Source organism: Pseudonaja textilis, chromosome 2 (genome assembly GCF_049901715.1).
Source record: "Pseudonaja textilis isolate UNSWEBS1 chromosome 2, rPseTex1.2, whole genome shotgun sequence".
Lineage (NCBI taxonomy): Eukaryota > Metazoa > Chordata > Lepidosauria > Squamata > Elapidae > Pseudonaja > Pseudonaja textilis.
The window spans coordinates 190,289,777-190,311,585 of record NC_141991.1 but is presented as its reverse complement, the minus strand read 5'-3'; the positions used below and the strand labels follow the sequence as shown (position 1 = coordinate 190,311,585).

General features: G+C 36.8%; 1 protein-coding gene across 4 annotated transcripts in view; it reads right to left on the bottom strand.

The window, feature by feature from the left end:
• Positions 1–804: 804 nt before the first annotated feature.
• The window catches only part of RFX3 (regulatory factor X3), a 162,006-nt gene continuing 141,001 nt past the window's right edge, over positions 805–21,809 (bottom strand). For 3 of the 4 annotated variants that reach the window (XM_087926685.1, XM_087926687.1, XM_087926686.1), the window contains 6 exons: positions 9,984–10,081; positions 8,453–8,602; positions 6,976–7,184; positions 5,556–5,709; positions 3,734–3,776; positions 805–2,372 (listed from right to left, as the gene is read on the bottom strand). In XM_087926685.1, coding sequence (XP_087782811.1) covers positions 2,101–2,372; positions 3,734–3,776; positions 5,556–5,709; positions 6,976–7,184; positions 8,453–8,602; positions 9,984–10,081 — 926 coding nt within the window. In that variant the 3' untranslated portion in view covers positions 805–2,100. The remainder of the gene's footprint in view (positions 2,373–3,733; positions 3,777–5,555; positions 5,710–6,975; positions 7,185–8,452; positions 8,603–9,983; positions 10,082–21,809) is intronic. The other variant, XM_026703965.2, reaches the window with a different exon arrangement.

Sequence of the window (21,809 nt, the reverse complement as noted above, 5' to 3'; positions counted from 1 at the left end):
TTTCAAACAAACAATAAACAAGACGCTAATATTTTGTATAGGTCTTGCTATAAAACCTGTAAATCTTCTTTGTGCTTTCCTTCATTTTTGGTTTGTTTTGGTCAAACTAAGGAAATTCACATGTCTTTTAAACCAATAAATGCATTCTAACTAGAACAGCTTAATGAGAATAAAAGGGAAACAACATATACTATGAATGAACCATTAAATAAAATAGCAGACTGACCCCCTTCACCAAATGCACTATTGAAACTATACGCTGCTTTTTTAAAAACGTTGCTTACGTTACTTTTTGAAATTAAAAGTAGATAAGGGTTTAGAAATATATATATATGCATATATATTTATATATAAGTATATAAATTCTTGTCTGGGAATTAGCTAATCTATTCTGTTGACCTTTGACACTGTTAAAGCTAGTTTGTTTTCCACCATTTTCCCCCAATCCCACCCCACCCCAGAAAATTTGATTAGTAATAAAGTGAAGTTCAGCTATAAATAAGAAAGAAAAAGACTGTCACTCTAAGAGGGATAGTATATCTAATTTTCTTTTTTAAAAAAATTCTTGATATCTGAAGTATGTAACCTGCCCTTACTGTTTAGGGAATCTGAAGGAAAAAGGGGAAGAAAGAAGAAAGAAAGAAGACAGGCACACTTTGTTGAATCAATGTAAGAGTTATTAACAAGAAAATCTTAGCTTCGGTTCTGTTTAAGGCACCATGTAATAGCCGAGGTACAATGATCCCTGATGTACATTCTTAAATGGCAATGGTCCATCTAGCCACCTATTCAAATTCTACGCAATTGGGAAATAAGTACAAGTGACATGTGCCAGTTTCACTGCCTTTAAAACATTTTATATAAAATGAAATCCACTTAAGAACCAGGAATTATTCTGAGCAAAATTACAATGCAGGTTGCTACATTCCTTGCATCCTATAAACTATCTTTAACAAGAGCAGCAGGTTGAACTATCATGAGGAAAAGGACACAGAATTAAAAAGTCATCTGAAAGGAATGGTTTCCTGCATGTCCAGTTCAGCATAAGTAGCACATACACTTAAAGAAGGAATCAAGATGCTTTTTAAAAAAAAACTTCAGTAGCCACATCCCCACTGAAGAGCAGAAAGCATCTGGGTAGTGGTCCCATATGTATATGAGGTGCAGAACCCAGCAAATGCTTCTGTAACATGACCTCCTCTCATTCAAAGATGATCGCATTCTCACCGGAAATCAAAGATGCCTTAATTCGAATCTTGTAACACTCTAATTAAAATGAATGGAGGTTGCACAGAGTCAGTTTTTGGGCAGAATGTACCTGAAATCAGTAGTCTTATGAGAGAGGAGCTAGTATCCCAAAATTTGAAACTGATTTAAGGAAGCTTGAATTGTCCATAATGGTGTCATCTGTACCTTTATTAAGTACACATTACCATGTGCTATCAGAGCTCTCATTTTATCCTGCAAACAGTGAGAATCACTCTTCCTCTGAGAAAGAAGACAATCTATGTTCTCTAGAATTATAATAAATCTTCCAATATATCTGTTGAGCACTCTGAAATGTATCAAAATAGTTATTTTCCAGTTCTCTCCAATGAAAGCTGCCTTTTAATAATAATTCTAACGCAGCTGCTATCAAACGAGCGTGCCTCCAGTGTAAATCAAAAAGGAAAAGTCTTGATATTTCAGAGTGCAATTAATTAAAAACCCTATTTATACGAAATCACCATGACTAACAGTTAACATTAAAATATTTTGTAAAAACTATGAAAAAATTAAATTACTTTTAATTATAAAGAGGACAAAAACATTAACATTAATCTTCGCAAAAATGCTTCTTGACTTTTGAAACTAAGAAAACTTTTTATATTAAGCGGCCAGTGTAAAATGATTGTATTTACCTTCCCCCCCCCAAAAAAAATCTGACCAAATACATAAACCCATTCCATTTTCACAACTCCAGCAAAAGTACAGATAAAATTTGACAATAGTCGACTTTCAGAAATCTTTTTTTTTTTTTTTTGCATCCCTTCCGTCCCCTATGATATGCCCAACATCAAGAGGGCTAATACAATCTGAAAAAAGAACTTTAAATATTTGTTAGACCGCAGTATATGTATTTCCAGTCGCACTACACTGTCTGATCGTTTGAGTAGCTGTGACAATGTGCTCATTGTGAAGAGGGTTCAAAAGGTTCTGCTGTACTCCAGTCTCGAGTACCGGCTGCAGGCAGCCCACCTGAAAGGCCTGGCTAATTTCAGTCTTCTCTCGCTTGGCTTGCGGCTCTCCAGAGTCATCCAGCTCTTCATCTATTTCACTTTCAACTTCACTGCCTTCATCTGCACAAATAAAATCACCATGAATCCTGCAATCTGAAAGAGCCATGTTACAATGAGATAGAAAGGCTTAACAACTCTAGCAAAGTGTTAAAGTTACTGGAATTGGACAGTCTCTGGGTCCAAATCCAGTCCTAGGTAAATTAGGTACGTGCGCTCCAATTTTCTCCTGATTAATTAGTCAGCCCTTGTACTTGTGGATGAATGCTTATTCCCCAGCAGCATCTTAAGCTCCCATCTTGATTTCTACTAATGGGGGCTGCAAGTAAAGGAAGCCATCCCCCTTCTATAACCAGAAATCACTTCTTGTGTGGAAATGAATCCCTATGAGCGCAAATTCTTTACCATGTTTTGTAACCACTTCAGTGGAGACTGTTACCTTACTTCCATAAGGGATCCCTAGGACTTGAGCCAGTGCACAAGGGCAATATTGTATAGGCAGTCCTCATTTAATGATCATTCAGTAAATGTCTCAACATACAACGGCACTGAATGAGTGGTAATTACAACTGGATCTTGTATTTATGGCCGATACAGCATCCCCACTGTCACAAGATTGTGATTTTCAACCTTCTGTGCTGGCTCCCCACAAGCAAAGTTAATGGGAAAGCTCGCTGGGAGTCAGAAGTCATGGTCATGTAAAGTCCTTGCTCAACGACAGCAATCAGGACCACCATCATTAAATAATATGAACACATGTCCCAAAGATGCTTTTTCAAAAGGCAGCTGGATTTGTTTTTCCTTGAAGCTTATTCAGTTCAGTTCTTCAGAACTGAAGAAGCATCTTAAATGAGAAGTGAAACGTCTTCAAAGAAATATAAAATCCACTTTGCCTTTTGAAAAAGCGCCTTTGGGACAACTATGACCTGGATGACTGAGAATCTCCATAGGCAGTGCAATCACTTTTTTCCCCACTTCAAATGACACTGCTAACAATGGAGTTTTCCAGTCCCAATTAGTGTTGCTAAGTGATAACTACCACTATCATACCAAATTCAGTTGAAATTTGTTCATGCTGTCAATAAATTAAATGAATACTATGTTTCATTGAGTGAAAGATCCATTGTATAAGATGCTCTTCCTCAGAATGCCCCTGGTTGGATTCACTCATCGTACAAATCATAATGTGACTAGACTGTGGATTAGTACTGTATGTTATAGGAGATCCTTGTCAATTGCAGTTTACTTAATGCAGTTTACACGATTAAACCATAGTGATCACTGTAGTTCACTAGATCTTTTAAAAAGATCTTTCAACCTTCAAAGTAAGCTTTCAGATTAAATAGAAATGTAAAAGAGTGAATAAATTAAGAAAAGGAGTGGCATACAAATAAAGTAAACAAATACATTTATAATTTCCTAATCAAGTTGAAGATCTGTAGTATGTGTATGCTAACCTTTGTCCATGTTTCCAGGAGACGCAGCATTTAAATCACCAAACTGTGAAAGAAAATAAAAATAGCAACTTTTAATACAATACATTATACCAGCATTTTCCATATCAGTTAAATCCTCTGTGAAATCTAATCATAACCATACTTCCCAAGAAAGAATATGATTATTTTTATTCACAAATGGAACAATTGCAACACCTTTCAGATTATGACATTCCGGGGGGGTGAGGGTGTCTATGATAATTCGATGCGGCCGACTTGCCATGGCCACCTCACCATGACCAACTAACCATAGTCAACTTGCTGCAGCCAACTCATCATGGGACAACTTGCCACAGCCAACTCACTGCTCATAACAACTCATAACTCGCTTGGAACAAGAGTTACACTAATATCAAAGAAATGGTGGAGTAGAATCATTAAAGAAAGGATGTAAAAATAGGGACGAAATGAAATGTGAATGACAGAAAATAAAATATCTTTATTTTAAATAATTGAACAGTTAAATTGCCCTGTGAGTTGTCCCATGATGAGTTGGCCATGGCGAGTTGTCCCATTCCATTCCAGGGTGGTTCAGGGATTTCTGGAAGTAAATCCTATAAATTAAAAGTGGTTTAGAGCAATGGTTCTCAACCTTTTCTTCACCAGACTCCTTCTTTAAATACCTTTTGTGGTCATGGACCAAGACAATGGACCACCAAGACTTAACTGCTAACATTTTCTGAGTCTTTGCAGACTCCACATGACAATATCATGGCTCCCCAGGGGTCCATGCACCAGAGGTTGAGAATCACTGGCTTAGAGTAGGTTGTAAACCACTGATTTACAGAAGCAATCTACATCTGATTGACTATGACAACAACCAAAGCAAACTAAGTATATTGCAACCCATACCACAAAGCTTTCTATTCTGAAGTTAAATACATACCTTATTTTGAAATGACAAGTTAAATAGTGAACAAAATACTAAAAGAAGCTACATGTATTGCCTAATACTTTGTGAATAAATGCAAATAATACTTGTTGTCTACTTCTGAATATATTTTCATAATGCACACTCTTCATTTTGACCCAGGAAGCAAGAGTAATGAAGTATATAAAGAAAGGATATTTGCACATTCTTAATGTCTGTGGAATATTAAACATAGTCAAATATGTTGATGCTTCATATATAAGATATATTTTTACTTTGTGATTCAAAAAGGAACCTTCACCTTTTCTCAAGTTCTCTTGAAACAAGTTTGTGATTGTAACAAAAATAAAAAATCTAATAATAATCATCTTCAATTTAAAAATGAGTCTTGGGTGACAGAAATTTTTTTTTTTTACTAGGAATGAAAATATTACTTTTTGTTGTTTATTTCTATAGATACAAGAAAATAGTTTTAATTATTTTTTTTACTCTCAGTGTCAAACTGCTGGTTAAAAAAAACAAGGAGAAAAGTTTGAACATTTGGCTATGCAAGAAGGTTATAATTTAAAAAGATTTCAGATTTCAGAAATGAGCATAAGAAGATTTCAGAAATTTACACAGGATCTGAAAGGTAACAGCAAAATACTCGATCCAGTATTTAGTGTGAATAAATATAATCAGAACGTACAAACAAAAGAAAACGAATTTCTGTTTGAGTTTTGTACAGATTCGGCTTAACTGAAATATGATGACATCCATTATATCTAAATCTCAGATGAAAGGAATTTAATTAAAACTGATCCACACTTACCTCCTAGAAAACACATTTACTTAATTAAGTATAACTTAATGAGATAATTACTCCTTTTTGATGTTAAATTATCTGGTAAAGGATTCCAACTGTAGACTGACCTCTCCCATGACTGCAATAGGTGTCTCTCCTGTGGCTTGAGCAACCCGATGTTCAACTAAGTAAAACATATATTCATCATATAACAGACGGATCAGATGAAAAGAACCAAAGCTAGCAGCACTGCGCAGAGTTAAATCTCGAATCACCATTGAGCTATATTAAGATGAAAATACAAATGAAACACATTATCATCCAATAAATATGCCAGAAATTTCCGACACATCCAACATAATTCTAACAATTACATTATTTAAGCCAGGACAGGACAACACTTTTTTTTTTAAAGTAAAGTTAGCTTTCTTGTCAGGAAAGAAAGGGGTGTTATACTACATGCTGAAGACTGACCAAGCTACAGCAAATTGTACGCAGGGTCGTCCTCTTGTTTTCCAACTCCCTCTTTTCTTTGTCTCAAGATTCAGATAACTCTTACCAGATATCTCAACTAATTTCCCTAAATGGCTTTTAAATGTGACTAAGGTCTAAATGAATCTAGGTCAGGGGAAGGCGACTATGGCAACTTTGCTACCTGTGAACTTTAACTCCCAGAATTCTTGAGCCAACATGGTTGACCTAGTTGCCCACCCTTGTCCTATGTGAAGGGCCTCATGTGACCTCTTGATTGTTTACCTCTTATTTAGGCATTACATTTAGACGGCACTTTAATAATTATTATATAAATGGCTCATCATATACAGCTGGACTTAACTAGCATTCTTATTATTGGTTGATGGATTGCATCTGTTTCTCTCCCTTTAGAATAAAAATTCCCTTTAGAATAAGAATTTGGCTTATAAGCAACATCAACTAAAAAATGAAAACATAACAAATCATATTTGTAAACCCAAAGTATGCTTAAATAGCCCCTGAAGTTAGGAGATTAGAAACTGGCTGAAGCAGGCTTCTAGGGTGGTCTTCACCTACTTTCTTTTTTCTTACTTTGGAGACAATAGAAATGGGTGACTTTAAGCAAAGAACAGAATGCAAATATAGTCCCACCAAGGCTTAATTAGAACAGAAAGGAATGGAGGGAAGAATGCATAAATCAAAGCCACTGCCTTCTTATTGACAGATCTTTCCCTCCCCGCCCAACATTACTTTTACTAGCCATATGGTAAATTAACGAAGATGTACAGCCTCATCTATGATCACGCATGGATGAGAGCTACGATCTAGTTGGTATACACTCAAAAGCACACTGTATTTCTGCGATGTGTGAAAGCAGCTGTGTCTTTTCTTGGGACCGCATACCAGCTAAGTGATTCTGACCAAAGACATGTTTAAAGAAGTTGCAAACAGGTGCTACGGGCCCATTTCTATGCATTTCAATTTTCAAAGCACCGTTTGGCCTCCCAAACTCAAAGCACTGCGCTACCCTATTGGACCGAGACCAAATATAACCTTTTTATTCAGGGCACTGACCTGTAGAAAGACCACTTTAACAGAAACTGGCGTGCTGCTTTAGGAAAACTAGGTCTTCCTTCATATGGTTTCAGTGCTTGCATCATTACATTATCAAGCCAGGCAGCCCACTGCTCCAGAGTGCTCTGCTGCTGAAGAGTCATCTTGAAATCTGTTTCTAACCGTTGTACCATGTTGTCATCACACTGGCACACCCAGGAAGCCTGCTCCTGTACCAATTCAAAAAAAGTTTTACAGAGGAGCTTCAAGTTCCCGATTTAAATTTAAGTTAAAGGTGCCTAGAAAGGAAAACAATGAGTAAAACAAAAAAAGAAGGAAGAATAAGTACTTAGTGAACAAATCAAGGGATAGAGGACATCTGAATTTTCTTCCGGATAATAAAATAACTCTCAGCATGTTATTGCTCTTCCCTTGTGCTTATTCTTCCCTTGTGCATGCTTGTGTTCATCTGTGTACTGGGAAACTTTGGATAGGTTGTATCTCCTCCACTTGAGGTAATGTGACTTGAATAGAGAAGGGAGACTTAGAACAGAAGTGGGTAACTATGGCAACATTATGACCTGTGGACTTGAAGTCCACAGGTCTTAAAATTGCCATAGTTGTCCATCCCTGGCTTAGAACAAAGCAGTGAACAGCATTCCGAGCTCAACTATCCATTCCATAGGGATGTGAAGACGGATTTTTTTTCTGGAATCGTTTTCTCAACAGATCCTAGCTCCTGATCTTATTCTTTATTAGAGTTGATGTTTTTTTTCAGCCACTTCTTTCCATACACTAAACACAATCTAAATTGGTTTACTTTCCTCAACCCAATTCCAAGCTCCTTCACATAATGTCTTTCCAACATTCTGTTGATTTGGAAAGGATTGAAAATGGTTTCAAATGTGGAAATGGAACTGCTGGACATTGGAATGTTTTAGTAAATGGGTTGTATTTTTTAAAAAATGGATCATTTCCAATGGGCTGCTAAACATTTGTTTCCTAAATCTTTGACAGATATAGATAGATATAAGTCAAAGATATATTAACATGGATGTTAAGAAACACCCTTCATTATCTATAAGTCAACAGGTGAAAATCAGAGGGGTGGTGGTGGAGAATGAGCTACAGAAATCTTTCATGAATCTTTTTTTGCAGAAACAAAAGATTATTGTGGCAGGTTTCTTCTAGACATTCTTTGGCATCTCTGAAATTCAAATGCAAAGAGGGCTTTTTACAATTTGCATTAGGTTTCTTAACCCCACTTTTATTATTGTTTATAAATAGCTCAAGGCAGCAAACATATCTCCTTCCTCCCCCTATTTTCTCCACAACAACAACAACCCTATGGGGGCTGAGAGTAATCACTGGCCCAAAATTACCTGGCTGGCTTTCATGCCTAAGGTGGGACTAGAACTCCCAGTCTCTCGCTTTCTAGCCTGATGCCTTAATGACTAGGCTAAAGAATTACATACAAAGCATTCATATCATGTCATACCTGGACATTGGCAAAATCAACACGGTTGAGGTCATTGAGCATCTGGTTAATCTGAGAAGTGTTCTGCAAGACAGCTCGGGCTGCCTGAGCCAGATGATTAAGAGATGTGTATCTTCGCAGAGTCTGAGCAAAGGCACTTACAGCGGCAACCTGCAAAAAATGAAGAAAAAGACCTGATACTCCTATTCTCTTATAAAGCTGGTGCCAGTTAGCAACTTTTACAAATGCTTATCGAGAAATAATACCCAAATATGCCAATATTGTCTTATAAAGAAATCTAATGAGAATATTATTTTTGGACATATGTGCACATGATAACAATAACGTTAATAATGCAAGTTAAATAAAAATAATATCCATGTCAATATCTTCCCTGCACTGAATCCCTGGCTATCCTCCACACCCAAGCATACAAAGGAAGCACCATCTCAGAATTTTGTGGTAGACATTTGTGCCAGTTTGCTGTGAAATACAAAGAATCTAAAGAATATGGCACTTATACCATCTAGAATTCTTCAGTAAATATTTGTTAAGAGAGGCAAATCTCCCCTCAAAGACTACTACAGCAACATCAAAAGCTTTTTACCTGTTAGATCACCACTTAAGGAAGTAATTTACATATCTTTGGATGATTAGAGTAAAACAGTATATTACAAGAGCAACCACAGTAAAACTTTGATTTTATTCTCTTCCACTCACATCTAAGTCCTAAAGGTGCTTTTTCAAAGAGCAATTGGACTTTGGTTTTTTTGTTTTGAAGCCATTTTGCTTCTCATCCAAGAAGATTTTTTACTTCTAAAGAACTACCGAAGAAGCTTAATTAGATGAGAAGCAAAATGTCTTCAAGACAAAAACTAAGTCCAGTTGCCTTCTGAAAAAGCACCCCGGGGACCATCATGACCTGGATGATTGAGAATGTCTGTAGATATTCACATCTCCGTTTGAATTTCTCCTTCAAATAATGGAATAAGTCTCTTGTTTGGCAAATCCATCTGAATAATTTATGGCAAATTGTACAAATTATGTTAATTAGATAGATTCAGATATAATGAACAGTTTTTAAAAATCCCTTTTCTCAAAGCAGTCTGCTAACCAGAGGTATTACTGTATTTTTAATGTATATTATGCTAGTTCACAAATGTATTACATATATCATACTACACTTAGTGGAAAAATTATATTACATCATTTCTTTCCCATGAACCCTCTGGGGGAGGCTTTGCGTGGACCCCAGACTGGGAATCAGTGATTTAGACCAGAGGTCTCCAACTGTGATAACTTTAAGATTTGTGGACTTCAACTCCCAGAATTCTGAGTAGATGAACTTTCTACAGCAAAATTTAAAGAACAGTATAGACTGGCAGTATAAAATCTAAAGCAGATTCTATGTGGGTTTTTTTTAAGGGTTCTTTTGTAGTATCTTTTTTATTAACAAAATCAAGGAGGTAATGTGGAATTATTTGTGTCTGTAATATCTTTTTTGTTGCAAATGATTTTGAAAGTAAGAGTAACTCTTGGTTTGAATCATTACCTTGGTTTGAATCATTCTCTGGGGAATATTGTTCATGGCATTGGAAAGCCAACCTTCAAGGCTTTTTGCAAAATTGCGAATGGCTTGGGTCAAGGCACCTATGCATGAAAAGTAAGCACACAATAAATGGGGAAAAAAGCCAAGGCATGAATGTATTGACAGATCAATGTCCTTGAATATTACAACTAAATCGTAAAAGGAGAGAGCAAATGCTAATGCATGTCATTAATCAACACAGAAAAGATAATAATTATAAGTAGCACTATTCTAGTACAATATACCTATAGAGCAGAAAATCTTGAAGGCTGCAGTGACTGTTCTCACTGAGATGCTAATCATGTGTCTGTGCTGTATAACTTTGGATTATAATCAGAAATTCTTAGTATAAAGACCCAATATCAACCTGAAAATATGGGGTCATTTTTGAAATAAAATGTAGATCCCAGATCAGAATCAGTGAATTGTTAATTGTTCAATACACAAAGGAACACAAACACAACAATCTTACTCTAGGCTATATATTATTTCAGGAAGGGATTTGATCCTGCTATGAAGTTAATGTCATTTTTTTTTCACTCTTAATTGCTTTTGTGGTAGGAAAAGAACACTAATATTTGGATGTGTTCTACGTACTATTCTATACAAATGTATTTTTTTTCTGTACTGCACGCTATTATGCATCATAATTTGATCAACGGCAAAAAAAGAATTTGTTTGGTAAACAATACTTTTTACAATGCAGTCTCTTAAAATATATTGTTTGGTTTTAAAATGGAAGCATGAAAAGTAATGCTAAGCAGTCACTGAATATTTAACTATTCTTTGAAAAGAATATAGAGATTTTCGTCCTATAACCCAATTCAATAAGTTGTTTGTAACATTTTATAACTAATATGATCAGTATTTTTCTTTAAATAGCAAATATTTACTCTGTCCCTCATCTATCTGAAAGCATCATGTATTTATACATTTATGGATACCCTGAAATTTCCAGAAGTGTATGATATACAGTGTTTTTTTTTTAAAGCATTAGCTTCTTTGTTCCCCAAATCAGAGTCAATTGAGGCTTGTGTATTTAATAGCCACAACATACCAGCTGTTAGGAGGAAAAATGAAAGAAAAATCCAGGAATAGAGTATTCTGTGGAAAGACATGGCAGGATACAGATACAGCTTACTTTGGTCCTTTCCAATATACGAAAATGAATTACTGTATATGATTTATATGTATAATCAAATGAATTATGCTATTACGTAGTCAAAAGAGTATCAGACATACAAACAAACACAGACGAACTTATAACCATGTTTGGGAGAAGACAAGTTCTCCAAAACTATGAAAAATGCATTTAAAAATCACCAGACTGGAGCAGAAGGGGGACTTGCTCTCTTTGATGGCCTAGTGGAGAGAAAACATGAATGGCTGCCTAAACATCTGAAGAGAAATACTGCACGTCCCTCTGATGTAATTCAGAAATCAGGAAGAACTTTTACTAAAAGGCACAAGCTTTTGTGAGCTGCAGCTTATCCTTTATTATTGTTGTTGTTGTTTTGTTGTTGTTGTTGAAAAACCCAGACCCCTCTTGATTTTTTCCCCTATCATAAATGGCCAAGGCCATTTTTTCCCTATCATAAATGGCCATTTTTCCATCGTAGTTGAGACACCAATCTCCCTTTCCTTGCTACGGAGAACGGGAGGACTCCCAAGATGGCTTTCACAAGTACAAGAGAAATCTGGCCATGTGAAATGGCCCATACGAGCAAATGAACTGGCTACTTTCCAGACTCTTGTTACAGAAAGTGTGAAAGCCACATTTCCTATATGCACCACAGAAAGTACCTCTGTAACGTCATTGTTAAGTAGTAATACAAGACAAAAACAAAAGCTATAATATAAATTAAGAAGAGTAAATGTTAAATTAAGAAGAATAAACGTTTAATATTGTTTATACTAACAAAGGCCATAGTTATTGTCCACAGAAACCATTCTTTAGAACAGTATGAATATTTGAGAGGCTAAAAGCCTATTAATTTCCAGAGATGTATCTGACATTTGATTTTTAACTGTAACAAATTGCAACATTAATGTTATATGTTTTCCTTTAAACCAAACTACCTAAATGGATGGCTAGATTAGAGATTTAGAGATTGTAAGAATAAACTACTTACCCTGGAATATCACATTAGAATGAAGTAGCAGCTGTACCATAATACTTTTATTAGGATTAACTAACAAGTTACAAAACAGCTGCTCATTATTTAAGGGTACTGAAAATAATGTTTTATATAAACACAATACTAAAAATGTTCCAACTTCAAAATTAAATACCAGAGTAGTAGAAAGATGATCAGGTAAGATAAAAGGTAACAAGGCCAGGACCCATAAAATACTATTTTAAAAACACAAAAAATACTTTAAAAATTAATCATTTCAGAGAATCCCATTCCAAACCAATCCCAAAAATACATTTAGATTTATATGGCATCTTTAGATGAATAGAATAGGCTGGAATGGAATGGAGCAAAGCAGAGCAGGGTAGAATAGAATAGAATACTTTGTTAGCCAAGTATGATTAGAAACACAAGGAATTTGTCTCTGGTGCAGAAGCTCTCACTGTACATACAAAGCAACACAACAACAACAACAATAATAATACCACCAATAAAAGGGGATAGAGATGAAGATAAGAAAATAAGATAGATAGTCAGACAGACAGAGATAATACAGGTAGTCCTCAACTTACGACCGTTTATGATGTTAAGGAAATATTTGTTCAGTGAGTTTTGCCCCGTTTTACAACTTTTCTTGCCACAGTTGTTACACGAATCACTGCAGTGGTTAAGTAAGATGGTTGTTAAGTGAATCTGGCTTCCCTATTGACTTTGCTTGTCAGGAGGTTTCCAAAGACGACCATGTGACTCCAGGACCACATATATATGAGTCAGTTGCCAAATGTTTGAATTTCGATCACGTAACCACGGGGATGTGGCAACAGTCATTAATGGGGGAAATGGTCACAAGTCACTTTTTTCAGTGCTGTTGCAACTTTGAACAGCCACTAAATGAACTGTTGTAAGTCGAGGACTACCTATAATCCACACAAGAGCAGGGAAGGGAAAGTTCCTGTCATTTTAGACAAACTTCAATAGGCAGGATGAAGCCAACAGGGTAGAATTTTTTTGGAGGGGGGGGCAGGGGTTAGCGGTGGTGTAGCCTATTCTCTCCTCCCTCCCTCCCTCCCTCTCTTGTTTTCAGACACTGAATAATAAGATAAAACAATATGAAAATAAACCAGATGGAACAACTGATTGTTCAGAAATCTTCAGGTTCCAGAATCCCTCCAACTGGGTGGGATTGCACTGGCCCTGAAAGAACAGTCTGCAGTCTGAGGGCTATTTCAGTCTCGCAGGTCCTGCTAGTACTGCAGATGGAAAATGTGGCCAAGATGGCATTTGCCCAGCTAAATCTGAGGTCCAGCGGTGGCCCTTTTTGCCTCAGGAGTTACCGGCAACAATAACTCATGTCCTTGTCACCTTGTATTTGGAACGCATACTTCACTTTACATGGTTCTGTCCTTGAAAGGCAATTTGGTAGCTTCAATTGGTTCAGAATGCCACTGCCTGGAAAGTACAGTAGAACCACACCATTTTTATAATAGCCTTATACCAGTTTCCAATATCCTTCCAGATCCAGCTCAAGGTCCTGGTTATAACCTATGTAGCCCTTTATGATTCAGGTTCTTATTAGCTCTGAGACTGTTTGACTCAGGTAATAACTTTATATTCGCTCTACTTAAGCCAAGATTCTCTTCCTGTGATAAATCAAGATAGAGGATGCCAGGGAATAGGTCTTCTGGGTTGTCACTTCCCCTCTGTGGAACAGCTTGTCCTCCCCTTCCTGCCACTGCTCCTTCAGGATAATGAGCAGAGTTTAGTGGAAGCAGCTAAATTATGAGAGATAAAGTCTGAAGCCACACGTGCGTTTTAATTTTTCCTGGTCACTGAACATTGCACATTTTTGCCCCTGATCAGAAGAGGTAGATCAGAACACGCAAATTAATGCCATACATAAAAATAAAATAACGAGTTACACTAGAATGCAACATTGTAAAATGATGAGTGTTTTACTATAGCACAGGTGGACTGATGCTAGCATTTGCAATCACAATTTCATTAGCAATAGGTGAGAAAACAGAATTTTGTTCTCACATTAACAAAGATGACTTTTCCCCACAATATTGCTTTATACTATCTTTTGTCTTTCTAATAGTTTTCACCAGCACTGACATCACATCCCAGATTTTCAAAAACTAGTATTACACTGGCTGCCTCCTACAGAACATATTGTTTAAAATTTGTGGTTTCTACATGCTCGTTTTGTTACTCTATAATTTTCTTATCTTTTATTGTCTAGCACCCTATCAGCTCCTATATAGGTTTCTGGTATATTTAAAAGTCATCATCACCAACAATATTGTTTCTAGCAAGGCATTTCTAAAACACAAATCTATTAACATTGACAAATATTCCTATAACATTTTGATTGTCTAGAACAGGAATAGAGAGATTTTTAAGCTACAAATTCATAAGCCTTCAAACAATATGGCCAATGTTTAGAAGTTATAGGAATTGTAGTTCAAATCATCTGAATGCAGCAGAAATGTATGATCAATTTGCCAATTTAAGATAACCCTAAGTATAATTATAATATCTTTTGATATTATATCAAGAGCACTGCTTGGTATACAGAATAATTGTACTTTATTCTATAGACCAAGAAGTGTTCTTGATATAATATCAAAAGATCACAATATTGGGGTACAATGTAGACTAGCCTCAGCGGTGAGCTGCTATCAGTTGTCCCCAGTTCGAGCAAACCGGTAGCTAATTGGTAACTGTTAGGAATGTAAGTCACCTAACAGCTATTTGGGTTGGAAATATATAAACCAGGATAGACATTTTAATGCTGTATCTTTAAGAGCATGCAAAAACTGCAATTGGGTGTGGTTCTGCAAGTGGCCATAAGATGGAACCAGAAACCTGGGTTGTTTAGTCTCAGAAGAGAGTCTCAGTGAAGTGACTGAGTCTCTGTTTCCTTCTGTTGGAAAGAGTTACCGTTCCTCCATTTTTCCTTACTGACTGTTATTATTAGATTTGATGTAAGTCTGTTACTGAACTGTTTTTGATACTGGACTTTGATATTGGAATTATCCCTGGACTGAACACTGACTGATTTAACTGTGAATTGACTTGGATCAATGTGTGTGGACTTTGCTTAAATGTTTATTGAAAGTAAAAACCTACATTAACTGTACAGTGTATCTGTGTGCTGTGTGTGTATATTCAAAACACTTCTCTCACTACGTCTCCCTGTATGTGCTCAATCTCGTAACGGGGAATTACCTCAATAGTAACTAATTTTATGGCTGGTTTGGTGAACTGGAAAATCCCACCCCTGGCTACCCACCCGCCCTACCCCTCCCATGAATCCCCACGTGACCCATTTTGGATCCCAGGTAAGTACAAGGCCCACACGGAGGCTCAGGGAGGGCAAAAAACTGGCTTCCCAGAAGTTTGGAAATGTCAGAAATGGGCCCATTTCCGGCCTCCAGATGGCTTCTGGAGCCCGGGGAGACCATTTTCGCCCTCTTGGAGGCTTGAGAAAAGCCTCCAGAGCCCGGGGAGGGTGTAAACAGCCCCCTCACCATGGTGCAGGAGGCCGACTGGGCCATGCTCACCATGGCCATGCCCACCCAACAACCAGGCAGAGAAACGGTTGCTAAACTTTTTGAAGCCCACCCCTGACTAGCCTCCTTGTGGTGCACCCTGAGCAATGTGACTTTGTCACAGCTAAATAGTCTATACATTCTGGCTGCAGGATCTCCCAGCAAGAAGCAGCAGCAGGAGTACCAAAAATAAAAACAACGGTTAATGCCTTATTCTGTTACGCCATACGAAATAAAGGAGAATCACAACACTGTTTTTGGGACTGCAACATCCTTCACAAAAGAACCTTCCGAAAATAAGGAATGTTTATGAAGCATCGTTTTTTTTAACTGATTAATACATTCCACATCTGCCAAATCTTTCTCTGAGCATGCGTAACTGCAATTGAAGTGTGCTGGGCTGTCTCTGCACGGATGGTAGATGGCTGTGCTTCTGAAAGAGTCACAGGAGTCTGGAAATAGACATTATTGTTCCAATGATTTAAAAAAATGGATGTTTTTGTATGCCCTCCCGAGTCCTTTTAAAGGATGTGCACAATACAGCTTTAATTCTTAGCACTCAAATATTCTCCAGTTTTATTTGAGAAAGCTTGCAAGAGAAATAGATCAAAACCAAAATAAAAATGGCCTTAATAATAAGGCTTGATGCTGTTAAAATGACTTGGATGTGCAATTTCAACTTCGTAAGTGCACTTTAAGATAGGAAAAGCACGAAAATCAACACTCTCTCTACCCTAGCAGATTCCTAAACGCCACTTTCATTCATTTAAAGAAAGTATAAATAGTTGAATTTATACTTTCTTTAAATGAATGAAAGCAGCTTTTGATTCCAATATTCTAAATGCCATACAGCCACCAATTGTCTGCCCAAATCTCCCGTTGGAAAAAAAAATGGCTTCTAATCCTAATTCTCTGCTATAAAAACATGGACTTCCTGTATCTGAATACATATCACAAGCCAATGCAGCTATTATTCTTGTTGGCAGGGATGGGTAGATATAATACGAGGCCAACTTCCTCCACCCCACCCGCAAAACTTGAAATCCACTAAATGACTCTGGTACAAAAGACGATGCTTAGAATTGAAGTATATTATGCTCAGAAACATTTTTGAACACCGAAAGAAATAGTGCTTATAATCCTGCAACTCTGTTGGCTACCCCAAGGTTTTTTATTTTTGCAGATTAATACAGAAAAAAGGGATTTTATTGTTCCTATTGTTAAACCAATGGATAGCCAAAAATTCTTCCAGATCTTTTGAAAACCATAGAAATCTATTCAAAACAGTGCTTATCTCAGCAAACTGTAAGTATGCTATATGCAAATCCCATCTTTATGTACTTGTGTCCTGATATTCCAACCCAAATAGGTACTTCATGCTTGTAGTTACTGCCTACTCTTAGTTGCCATCATGCTTGTAGTTACTGCCTACTCTTAGTCCTACTGTAGTTACTGCCTACTCCTACTCTTACTGTAGTTACTGCCTACTACTAAGGCAACTGTGAACACCCAATCGTATACCCTTGAATGCTATGTTTGAACCTCTGATGTCATTCAGAAGTCTGTTAAAAGAAATGCTTTAATATGAGAAGAATCTTGCTTAAGTAAATTATCACTTTCACCAATGAGCACCATTAACAAATAACTGCTGAGACATTATTATGGCTGAAGAGACTATGATCCTGTAAACCTTTTGATAGGAATTGAACATTCCATGTAATATTTTTAGATAAAGTCATATTACTAGTTGGAACCCTAAAACGGCTTTGAGGTTATGATAACTACTGGGAGACTGTGAGTTCTAGTTCTACCCTAGGCACAAAGCCAGCTGGGTGACCTAGGGCCAGTCATTTTCTCTCAGCCCGAGGAAGGCGCAAACCATTTCTGAAACCTTGACAAGGAAACTGCAAGGAAAAGTTGAGGCAGTTGTCAGGAGTCAACCATGACACAAATGCACACGCATAGAGAGAGAGAGAGAGAGAAAGAGAGAGAGAGAGTGTCAGACAGACATAAGTTTTTCAATTTTAAACAAAATGAAAATTATTCAAATAAGTAAGAATTAAGCCCATTCAAAAAGACAGGATCTGTTTAAGGCCTTTTAAAAGCAAAACAAAAACAAAAAACATACGACTCGCCTTCATTAACAGGAAAGTGCATTCCGGGGAATCTGCTAGGACAGCTACAGCAAGACTTGACCTGATTTGCTGTAAGAGAAGTCTCTAACAACTCTACATGAACTTCTTCAAATGATCTCAGGGAGCAGAAAGGAGGTGAATTCTATTTGAGTGCCATATAGGGATTGGAAGGTAATAACCAGCGCCACGTATCTTGCTTCAGTCATGTAATATCATCTCCTTTTGTTCTTCAAGGACAAGTCGGTCTGTTAAATTCTATACTAGTTAAAATTTGCTCAAGGATTGTATCAGCCTTTTGTCAGAACGACAATTGGATAGGTTTTCTTGGGGAGGGGGGAGCAATATTAAAGCCGGTCTTCTCTACTTTTAAGTTTTTTTATTGATTTTACAATTAAAATAGATCAACAACACATACATAAATGCAAGAGAGAAAAAGAAGACAAGAAAGAGAAAAAAATAGAAAGAAAAAGATAGAAAACAGTTTTAACTGTTTTTTAAGTTTTTTTACCAACTTAGGATTACTGACCACTATTAAAATGAGGTTAATGGTTTACTACTGGGACCAACTACCAAAGGGAAAGAAATTAATATGGAATCACCCACCCGAATTTTAGTAGACAATTCTGATTATTGTTATGAGGAACTCTCATATGAGACTTCAACATCAGATCAGAGTGTGTTCCTGCTACTTGAATTATTCATGACTATATTTATCAGAGAGGAATATGGATTTCACTGTCCCCATATAATAATCTTTAAAGAGGATCTTACACATACAAGCCAAAAGAAACATTACTGAAAACAAGGGATATGGGGAAGGTGCAGTTCGTTTAGTGACTGTTCGAAATTACAATGGCATTGAAATAAGTGACTTATGGCTGTTTTTCACACTTACAACTATTGCAACATCCCCATGGTTACGTGATCAAAATTTGGGTGCTTGGCAACTAGTTCGCCTTTATGACAGCTGCAGTGCCCTGGGCTCACGTGATCACCTTTTGAGACCTTCTGACAAGCAAAGTCAATGGAGAAGCCGGATTCACTTAACAACCATGCTACTAACTTAGTGTGGTTCACTTAACAACTGTGGGAAGAAAAGATAGTAAAATGGGGCAAAATTTACTTAAGAAATGTCTCACTTAGGAACAGAAATTTTGGGCTCAATTGTGGTCGTAAGCCGAGGACTACCTGTAATGCAAGAGAGTGACTGAAGTAGTGTGTGTAAGAAGCCCCTCTTATCTTCGCTGCACCACAGAGTGTGAAGGACAAGTGGAATTTACTACTGAGAGTCCCTTCAACTGGGGGACTCCATGCATTTTTCTAGAGCTCGCATGCTCAGGGAGACAAAAATGAGAGTTGCTGTTTCTTCCTCTTCCTGCTTCAATGCCGACTGTAACTTTCTATATCTGGAGGCAAGGAGAAAAGCTGGAGTAGTAATGCTCTTATCCTGTTCCTCTTTCAAGAGCAGCAAACCCTGGGTAGGATTAGAACTCATAAGTGTTCCTTTATTTTACTCAATTAGCTTAGCACTTATTAACTTGACAAGCATATACATCAGGTAAATGTCATTATCATCATCATCGGAATTTTTAATCCCGGCACTAATCTTTTTTGAATGTATTTTCTCACCAGGGCATATATACATTCACATGTGTATAGATAGATAGATAGATAGATAGATAGATAGATAGATAGATAAGATATGTCTCATGCACAGATTTACTGAGGAGAAAATCTTCAGGATTAGTTTCAGCAAGAGCTGGCAACCAAACAGATAGACAGGTAGCTGTTGACTTAAAACCACAACTGAGCCTGGAATTTCTGCTGATAAGCAAGACAGTTAAGGGAGTTTTGCTTCCCTTTACGACCTTTCTTGCCACAGTTGTTAAGTGAATCTCTGCAATTGTTTAAGTTCATAAAACAGTTGTTAAGTAAATCTGGCTTCCCCATTGTCATTGCTTGTCAGAAGGTCGCAAAAGGTCATCACATGACCCTGGGACATTGCAACCAACAGAAATACATGCCAGTTACTAAATGTCTGAAAATGGTCACTTTTTTTTAAGTGCCATTGTAACTTCCAAAGGTCACTAAACAAATGGTTGGAAGTCAAGGACTACTTGCAGTAAGAAAGATGACCATGATATGGGTTTACAATATGTTTTGTCTCAATCTTCTTTTTCTCTTTTTTGGAAAACCATCTTAATTCATCTTCCACTTGAGAAAATATGATCAACTATTTTACTAGAGTTACCATCATTTGAACTTCACGGTTAACTTTGGTTTTGTATTCTGTATATGTGCATTTTACGAAAAGCAGTCTTCCAAAAGGTCTAGCTCAGGGCTGACAAACTCGTATCATCATGGCATTGTCATGTGACATTATCACAACTTTTTTTCCCTTTGCTAAACCAAGTGTGGACAGCGCTGGACGCATCTGGTAGGCAGGCCGTGGGTTTGACACCCCTGGTCTAGCTCCCCTTGTAAGTCTGCTATATTCATTCAGCTATTCTCTCTTCTCATTTTGGCCAATTATGTGCTGGCCAAAAAGATCACTGAATGGGATTACTTAATTACTTAAGTAAAAGAAAACAGTCAAAGACAAATGTAGCACTGGGGTTTGACAAGCCAATGACAAGGAAAGTGATTGCCTCCCCTCCCCCTTTAATCATTGGTCTGAAATCCATTCTCTTTATCTGTAATGCTACTCTTGAACATCACTTTATGATATGATATCTGGGTGACTTAATAATAGGCTAATTGGGGCTGTATAATACCAACAGTGTAGCAAGAATGAAGGTATTGGTTTTGGATTATGGAAAACTAGTTTCAAGTCCCTAATCCATCCCAGAATTCATTCTCATTCTCAGTTCAGCCAACCTAATAAGTTAATTTTGGGGGACAAAATTAGGAGAAGCACTATGTTCCCTCCTCCCTCCCTCCTTTTCAAAATGCAGGATATGTGCAATGAATATTGGGGAGGGAAAGAGTTTCATGTAATATATAATATTTCACTGTTATCTGCAGGATCAATTTCAAAATATAACACAAAGGAACTGCAGCTGGATTCGATAGTACTTAAGGTGTAGAGTCTACAATATCTCAACATATATTCCATACTCTTTAATATCTCTATCAAACTGCTGGATGAAGTAATCTGGACAAGGTGCCTGAAAGATGTCAGTAAAACAAAGCTTCCACTTTTGCCCTCTAATTCAGAAATTTGAGTACACCAATAGACTGAACTGAATTTTGACAACATGGTACTCAACAATTGGTAGTTTTTTGATAAATTACAAAACAAACAAACAAATAACAGAATGGGAAAAACACCCGTTAATGGAATAGAATGACAACACAGATCCAATTCTTGACTAATTATAAATAACCAGGAAAAACTATCATCCGCAAATTGTTGTTGCTGCTTCAGTTAATATTCATTTAACCTTGTAGATGTCATTCAGATTAATTTTTAGACCACAGCAAATGTTGATATTTAGCTTTCCAATGTTAAATAATGTTGTCTGTTGCTTTCAGGGGTTAAAACAAACAGAAATTTCATGTGTTTGGTTATAGCAACTCTTCAATTTTAGAACACAGAAGATATCATTGACATATGGACTGACCGTGCTCACATTATACAAAAAACAATACGAATAGCAAAGTTTTATTCAATCTCTTTCATAAGTGAAGGAGGTGTACTCTCCTTCGAAGATGGATACACATTTTCTGAATGTTTGTAACAATTACCATAGTAACATTTCTACTGGCTTCAAAAGCAAAATGCTTTATGTTACAGATCCCTTGGAGAAACAAGTGCATCTAACTGAATTACAAAATAACTGTTCATACAACACAATGAGTGTGCAATTACATCGATTTTTTTCCTCTCAAAACTATTGACTACTACGATTAATGGGATGAAAATTCAGTATTTATTATATAGTGCTTGGATAATGTTTTATAATA